This window comes from Parasteatoda tepidariorum, chromosome 1 (genome assembly GCF_043381705.1).
Source record: "Parasteatoda tepidariorum isolate YZ-2023 chromosome 1, CAS_Ptep_4.0, whole genome shotgun sequence".
In the NCBI taxonomy this organism is placed as follows: Eukaryota; Metazoa; Arthropoda; class Arachnida; order Araneae; family Theridiidae; genus Parasteatoda; species Parasteatoda tepidariorum.
Window position 1 is genome coordinate 35,294,425 of NC_092204.1, and position 9,236 is coordinate 35,303,660.

General features: G+C 27.8%; 1 protein-coding gene and 1 long non-coding RNA gene across 2 annotated transcripts in view; both read right to left on the reverse strand.

Annotated features, from left to right (window-relative positions):
- Positions 1-442: 442 nt before the first annotated feature.
- Positions 443-2,623, reverse strand: LOC122272186 (uncharacterized). Its single transcript, XR_006226832.2, has 3 exons — positions 2,279-2,623; positions 2,110-2,127; positions 443-462 (listed from the first exon to the last, which is right to left on the reverse strand). It is a non-coding gene; the product is annotated as an uncharacterized lncRNA (long non-coding RNA).
- Positions 2,624-5,922: 3,299 nt separating this feature from the next.
- The window catches only part of LOC107444692 (uncharacterized), a gene marked incomplete in the record, with an annotated part of 37,559 nt that continues 34,245 nt past the window's right edge, over positions 5,923-9,236 (reverse strand). The window contains 2 exon segments of the mRNA XM_071178619.1: positions 5,923-6,083; positions 7,531-7,578. Coding sequence (XP_071034720.1) covers positions 6,073-6,083; positions 7,531-7,578 — 59 coding nt within the window.

Here is a 9,236-nt window from a genome sequence, read left to right on the forward strand (position 1 = left end):
CTCATAAACTCTGTTAAAACAAATTCAGCAATTATTTTTTAGTAATTTCAAAGCATGTTTTAATTTTGATATAATTCTCATATTACACGTTATAAGTTTTTATGTAACTAATAAAGTTTCTTGGCAGCTGAAATGGAAATAAAATTGTTTTTAACTTCATTTTTAATTTTAATTATTTTCATTTTCATCATCAGTTCAGTTGTTTGAAATTTAGGTCGTTACATTAAAAAATGAAAACAGAATAAAAAAAATAACAAATCAGAATTCACATTCTATAAATCCTTTCAAAATTAGAACTTTTTAAAAATAAATGTTTGTACAATCATACATTGAAACTATAATAACGATAAGAATCAAGCATTGACTCAGAAACTCACGAAAACAGTTTTATAGTCTGTATACATCGGATCAGAATGGAAATCAATAAAAAAAGCTATTTCTTACCATAAAATTGAGGTATGGCTAAAAGCATATGAAATTAACTATTCTACAAAGTAAGTAGTTTCATGAGAACAATAAAATACAGATTCAAATGATAAAAATCAAAAATATTTTTTTTTAATTAAAAGGGCCGGGATAGCCTGGTTGGTTGGGCACTGGGTCCTTATCTATGAGGTCGTAAGTTCAATTCCCACTGGCCTAAGATTCTCCGTGTAGTAAATGGTTACTGGTGGGCGTTAGATCTGTCGGGTCATAAAGTCCTCCCATAACAAGTTATAGCTCTTTAAGTACAGATTTGGAGATTTATCGTTCTCTAGTACATGTCAAAATTACGATCTATAGAGGAATGAATGTATAAATGGGTCAACCCTATAAACGGATTGTGACGTGTGTGTGTGGTCAAATGTATGACGCATTCTCAACCGTAGATAGCGCCACTGAAAAACATGAAACGCTCTCTCTGGCTTAAATATTGTGCTCGACTTCGCGCGCAGGTCGTCGGGCTACCGAAGCGGGGGTGCCATCCCCTCCGCAGAGGATCAAAATTGTGATGGCATGTCTTCGGATCATCCTCCGGGATGTTTCCCAGACCGTCGCCAATAGCCCATTGTGCAGCTCTAGTGCGACGTAAATTAACAACAACTCTGGCTTAAATATGCTTGGTTTCACCAAGCAGGTTTGCTAATATTGGCAATTGGCAACGACAACAATAAGATTAGGAGGTTCCACTCAAAGGCCTCCGGCATTTTTCACTAATTCGACACTTTAAAAAATAGAATTTTGTGTATTAAACATATAATTGATAAAATTTTATGAGGAACATCGTGTTATTAGGTTAATAGTAAAAAATAAACGATTACTTTTATTTGGAAGGAAATCTATTGTTTTAAAAAATAATTAAACGTAAGAATTAAGGTAGTACGACACACGAAAAAGGAATTTTAATAGTCAACAATTCATAACGATAATCTTATACAGTACAACATCTCAAGAAGCAAACGATTTTTATCTCAATTTAGATATTTTTAATTTCGAAAAAATGTCTATATAAAGTTTGTGACTTATACTTTTAGTTTTATGTGTCCATTTTTTGTAACTTTTGGTATCAAGTCAAGTACGAGCTTATAAAAGAATGATCTCGACAGATATATGTTTCGACCACAATCATATTTTAATCATAACTAGTCATAAATCATAATTAATCGTAATATAATCATAATTAATCATAATTATTCGTAATTAATCATAATTAATCATAATTATTCGTAATTAATCGTAATTAATCATAATTAATCATAATTAATCATTATTTAAAACAGAATAAGTGAAAAAATTTCACGATAAAAAACTCTTAATATTAAAATAATTTTCGAACAAAATGGAATTTCAAAAAAAAAAAAAAAACTCCCGTTAAGTTAATCATTGAAAATAACTCTTTCAACACTTGAGTTCCACACATCACATCAAAACTGCGATCCCTAATTAATTTTTAAAATCTTTATTAAATTTTGATATGAATTCAAGAAATTTAAATTTTCTGAGTAAAGATTACAAAGCCTCATGTATAATATAAGAAAGTATCTTAAAATAATATCTTTACTTTTGTTTTAGTTTTTTAAAGTTTGAATCTCATAAATAAAAATTTTGTAACAGTTGTTTTCAACTTACGTATTGGAAATACTCCAACTGTAAAATATAAAAATTAGGTTAGATTACAAAAGAGTGAATTAAAACATTTTTATTATTATTTGTAGAAAAATATCATCATTTTCATTAGGTAATGATTACAACCTATTATATAAGCTGTCACTGTTTCATTGTTTTTAAGAAATATTACCTCCCAAGATGCTACAGGCTAGAATAAGCTGATATAATGACATTGCTTCAAACAGAAAACACAGGAAACGCAGCTATCCAATGCAGCTTCTACCTAAACACTAAAATAGGAAAATTATTTTCGTGACATCCTTAAATACATACCTAAAACTTTCAGAGGGCATAATTGTTTGCTTTGGTGATAGCATCTTTAATTTACTTCTCTTCATTGCGTAAGAATAATAGCAAAGGCAAATAGTGATTTATGGACATTTTCTAATTGTTTTTATTTGTCTCAAGCTTTTCTGTCTGTTTGTTCTGAATTGAAAAATTATATATATATTAAGAAATTTACGGTAGTTTTTTACCTATATGTGATATGCATTTTAAGGTAAATATAAATATTTCAAGTTTTTAAAACGCTTTTATTTATTTTTTTGCAAGAAATGTTTTTACCATGTTAGTATTTCAATTGTGCTAGAATAATTTTTTCTCTTGGAATTCAAGTGATTATATCAAATTTTTTGCTATCAATTTGTAACATCCAATTCCCAATTATTTAACGAAGAACAGAAAAAAGCATTTACTATACATTGTAAAAATGTCGAACCAAATTGCTGTATAATGTACCGTAACTTTGGGTACATGATCTACTAAATCCATTTTGCCGTACAATCCAATTTGATCGTGAAATACTATATTGTAGAAATTTTTACAGTAATGATTATCTAATTAGAGTGCTACAGTGATTTTATGATAGTTATTAGTGTAAATATTTCTGTATTTCCGAATTTGTTTTCTGTAACATGTTCCTGTAAAAATGGATTTTACTATAAAAAGTACCATTTTACAGTAATTAAATCCGGACTTTTCCTGAACCAACATTATTCAATTCAATATCGAAGTAGCTAGAAATTTTTAACTAAATCTTAAGCTGTAAAAACAGCACCGAAAACATTTGTTATAAACACTGTAGTTTTAAAATAAAGTTAAAGATATTGTCTAAACAAATACGAGAAGTAACCACTCTAAACGTATTATTTTATCTCAAATGCTAGGGTAAACTGGAAGGGATTCTTGTTAAATATTTTAACCTTCATTAAATACTTTTAAGGATGTAAAATACCTTAACCATTGCCAATGACCATTAATGATTACCATTAATGGACTCTAAAAAAAAAGATATACACCTGAACAACTTTTACTCTGGAACTCGAATATTTACAGAGCTTTAAACTCTTTTGTACAAGATTATAATTCTTATTTATCCTAAGATGTAAAAAAAAGTATAGTTTTTTTATTAGTAAATTTAAGAAGGATTAAAATTTTGAATTGTAAGGTATACAAGTCTTACGTCATTTTAAACCATAATTTAAAAAAAAAGAAATACAAAATTTGGTTAAGAATGTGGGAAAATAGAACATCAAAAATATCGCATTATTGAAATTGTATAACTCAGAAACTATTCAACCAATTTCTCTGTATGTATTTTGTATATTGTCGTTTTAAGAAATTAACGTTACGTAATTTTAAGTAGTGAAAAGATTCGCTTTTAAGATTCTATAATTTTTTGGATTCTTAATTTCCTGTTTGTTTTGAAACTGTCGTAGTTAAAGCTAAATACTCTGGAAACGAAATTTAAGTTAAGGGCACAAACATTACAGATCTTCAGCTGAAACTCTCGATGCAACATTATTCATATTGCGGATACCCATAATACCCAATAATCTATTGGTTAAATATTGAAAACTGTTCATTTATTCAGAGAAATACAGCATAAGATGCAACATAACTTTCATTTATTCAGAGTAACAAACACATCATAACTTTTTTCACTTTAACTATTTTAGCTTTTAATATTTTCCTTCAATATTCTTCGCATCTTAGTTAAAATCCAAGTAGAGCAAAAATTTTACTGGATCATATTTAAATGCATATATTCTACTTTTAAAATGCACAATTCTCTAAAGATAAAATAAGAAGACATAATTTTAATTTTTAAAAAAAGCACATTGAGTCAGTGATTATAGTAAACCAATCTCAAAATGAGAAATAATAACCAAAATGCTATGCATATAATTTCTAATAGGCCATATATTCACAAAATCATTTTTTGAGGAAAACAAAGTTCTGAACCGTTCTTTTCATATGAGTTTTTTAACTAATAAAAAAGTACGGGAAGTAAATGGGAACTTTATGCTGGAATAAAAGAGTTTTAAAATGGGTGATTTTGAAATTTAGTTTACAAAAAATCATATTTTCTTCCTCATTTTGATCGAAAATAATATGTTATGAATAATATGCTTATGAATGCTTATGATATGCTTATGAAGGCAAAAATTTAGAAGTTTATAGGCATGACCCGTTGTTAGGCTTAAATCGGCACAATGTATATCCAATACTTTAAAAATTATATCAATATTTCTTTTAATCATATTCTCACTAAATATGTTCATTATATTTTTCTTAATCAAAAAGTTTTCGAAAAGAAATTCATCCTATTAATATGTATTTTTTTATGACTGCTTCTATTATTTACATAAATATTTAACCATTGAGTCTCAAAAATGTAAGGTTTACAGCAATGCTTAGATTTTACAAGATATACTGTATCAAAACTTCATGCGTTAACATTGATTATTAAAATAAATAATCATAGAAATAGTTAAAGGGAAGATCACTGTTAGAATAGTTAAAGGGAAATATCACTGTTAAAAGTGACTCTTCGGGTATTTAAAGTTGGATTCAGCTGCTTTTGCAATACTATAACATTTGATTTGTCTTCAACTATTTGTAGGAGTAGGAGTTAGTTTTTCAACTCCCTTAAGCCGAAGACGTCAATGAGTTATGATTCAAAGGTCAGTAAAAAAAACATTTGCATGTGTCCAAAGGCTAAACAAATGATTACTAATTGTTATAGCAAGCAATACTGAACTTATATCTGTGTTTGATGATAATGAACGAACAGCTAAAATCACCTTCAGTTTGAATTTCCCTCTTCCCGCTAACTTCTCAAGATTTGTACTCGCGGAATTATGGTGGGGTGACTTATTGTCATTGCTTGAGTGCAGGGAGACTGTCTCATCTGCACCAAAAGACTAAAACTATATTTCTGCTTTTTAAATTTTAGATACTTAACAAACTCCCTATTTTGAGCTTTAGGCCTTTATCATTAATTTCAATTTTACTTTAATTTTCGATAAATGTTTTACCTCTTTCTATGTCTAACCGATTGTTGTAATTCAGTTTCTTACTCACACTCGCCAAATCATGTATATGTCTGTAAATGTATAACAATATGCAGGACTATAAATGGATTTTGAAATTGACTCGAGCTTAGACTTAATTCTAAGGAAAATATATATTTTAAATAAAGTGGAAACATCCCAATAGTTAAGCAAAACTAATATATCCTTCGAATTAAAACAAATATAATGTCTTACTATGTTTTGAATGTCTTTTGAGAATAAATATCGTAACTAACTATTGTAACGTCTTGAGAAAAAATATCTAACTAAATTTATACCTGCTGTTACTAACATTTACTATGTAAGTGTATACTTGGGAGTAATAGGCTGGCTTGACATGGCTTGGTTATCTTTGACATCTATGTAAACCTTCTCATATTTTGGAAAGACGCTTAAGTAAAAAATAAGACATTAAGCATTTTAATACATATATTACTTTAATGTCATTTTAAAATAATAAACATTATTGAAAAAGATGTTTAACTATTCATAAAGACATTGATTAATTGTTCCTGATTGAACCTCTCTCAGTTGTAAGCATGGAACTTGGAAAGTAATTTTCTTTTTTCTAGTTATTCCCTGTAATAAAAATTTTGAGTTTAATTTTAATGTAGAGAAAAAAAAATCTAAAAAGGATTTTTTTTATATATATATTTTATCTCTTTCTTTTGAAAACTGTTTTCATTAGTGTGGAAAGACAATCAACGTTTTCCTAAATATGAAAAATGTAAGCTTCTGTTAGTCAGCAGGCTTTATTATTCTGAGGGAGGCAAAAACTTTAATTTTACATGAAAATGATAACTATGAAAAGAATAAATATGACTTTTGTCTCAAAAATAAGCCTGCTGAAAGAATAATGATTCTTTTCTTTTCCCAGAGCCTAAATAAAAAAATTTATCAATGTTGTTAAGTCAAATTAAATATGGTAATGTTTAAATTATATATACATGTGGTAATAGCTATTCTAATTAAAATTATATATGGTAATAATTATGTTTATTGGAATTTTATATAATACTAAGTAAAAGTACCATTGTTATGTTTGAGAATATCTGAAAATTTTTACGATGGAGCAATACGTATAACAGCTCGTTACAGTGAAAGAAATTCTAAAGCTCTTTGTGAAAGAAAAAATGTAATAAGTTACTCGTTCATTAATTTAATGTATATTTTTAAGAAGCATTTAAACATTTTTATCTCTCTCTTCATATAGATCATCTCTTCATATAGAGATGAGCTGTACTTTACGTGATAATCCTAATGGCTAACTCATGATAGATAAAATTACATTAGTTTTCACTATCAAATAATTTTTTCCGGTACATATCCCATTCAAGTGACAGTAGAACAGTTATTTAAACAGCATTAATATTAAAACTGATTAGTATTGAAGCAGTTTTAATAATCACTAAATACATACCGAGCGAAATAGTATCCTTTCTCCATTAATTTTGTCCTTGACTTTATAGCTACCGTTTTATTTAATTTCAATTAGCATGGGTTTCAAATCATTTACTTTCATAGAAACACGTTTTAAAAAAATATTATGCACAAAATTAACACATGTCATCACATAACTTTATAATTATAATTGAAGTAAAAAAAATATTATTCAGATGACGCAGTCCCCAAATGCTGCCATGTTAAAGTTTATTGAATTTATTTGACACAGCCAACAAAAAAAAATTGAATATTAAAGTACGTGCAATAAACTTTTTACTTAATTAATTAGAGCTATAAAGTAGCAAATGTTACTGATCTTATATTTAAATTACTTGGAAAATTTAATCGTCTATAGTTTAAATTAAACCAATGAATAACGCTTAATCAATCGGAAAATACCACTTCGTTTTTGGATTATCGCGAATGAAAGGTTTGTTATTGAAAGTTTAAATACAACAGTGGACTTTCTCATGCTCGACTTATCTGTATGCCAAACTTCTTTCCTTTCAGTTAGATGGTTCAGGTGCCTATAAAGGACGCACAGACATACATAAAAACAAACATTTTTATGTATATAGATTACCAGGAGTGTCAGGAAGGTCCATGAAAGGGAAAGGACTACCAGGAGCCTCTACAAAAACGAAATGGTTAACTATTATTAAACAACAAACTACATCATAGATTCAATATTTGATAAAACATTGATGATTTTTAAACTTATACAGTATGCATTAATATACATCTAATTAAATATTGCAAAAATTAATCCGGAAAGAAATTTATTTCATTGGAAGACATGTAAAAGGATCTCGTAGGATAAAGTGGGTAAAATGTTAATGGATAAATGGATAATTTAGTAATGGGTAGTGTGATAATGGGTAATATGACAATGAAATAATGGGGTAAAGGATAAATTTGTTAAAATAGAAAAAAGCGTAAGGAGAAGAAGCAATAAATTATAATAAATTTAAAATTTTTCTATAATACTCACTATGCATTTTAAAGACATGTTTATAAGATTACTATTTAGGTTTTAAGTTGTGACTATAAATTTGCATTGTACTTTAAAATAAAAAAATAATTTTCGATCAGTTCAGAAAACTATATCGACTTGTACTTAGAAACTGTTCGCAAAAACCGATATCCTATAAAAATTAACGTAATTTCTTACTAATTTTGAGATAAAAGACCCTTTAAGGAATGATTTTTGAAACCCAAAAGAAGTTTTAATATTTTTGATATTTTAATAATGTCTGTAGGTTGTAGAAAAAAGGGGCCTTGTGTAAACATAATGTTTTATTGTGGAATCAATCAATACTAATGTGAACAGAGCATATTTTCTGTGCATATAAATTCTTAAATGTTTTATAAATTGTCGATAATTGTTGTAAATTTCGCTAATTGTATTGAACTCTCTATTCCATAAAAATAAATAATGAGAGAAAATAATGATAAAAAGTCAATCCCAAAATTATTTGTGAAAAATTAAATAATAAAAATTTTACATTATGCTATCACAATTTATTCAAATAACACGGATATATTTCACATAACTGACTTTTTATAGGTAAACAACAATAAAAATAAAATAAGTGAAAATCTTGCTGTGTTGTTTCACTGTTTTATCTCGCACTGTTATACACTGTTTTATCTCGCTTATAAAATGTGTGTAAAAAATATTTATATTCATAATTATCATTATTTATGAAAATAAATTTTAATTCTAAAGAGAAAGTTTAAATCACAGAACTCAAAATTTAGTAAATAAAATAAGATTTTTTCTACCAATTTTACATAAATTTTCCGTAAGCTTTTAAATTTAAATGCTTTTCTGTAAAATGCCCGTGCTTTATTACTTAATTTTAACATCATGCTATATATGTAAATACAAGGGGGCTAAGCCCCCTGTTCGCTACCGCTCACCAACCCCGATGTTTGCTTCGCAATAATTGTCTCTTCTTGACAGAAAACAGTTTTTCTACCAAAGTTAAAATTATTCAATATATACTAGTATATATCAAAAATATACTAAAAGGAATTCTGCTTGCTTAAGCTTGTACCTCTACTTCCCACATCCAAAAATTACTATCTATTAGTATTATAAACAAGTAGTGAGCTGCGCCCCCTGCTCGCTAACGCTCGCCAACCCCCGAAAATTGCTATGCAATCTTATATGGTTTGCTTCGCAAACCAAGCTCGCTTCGCTCGCTACTAACTTAGGTACATTGCAAATGCACAAAATTCTAAGAATTCAAAACAATCATTCAAATCCATATAACAACTTTTTTT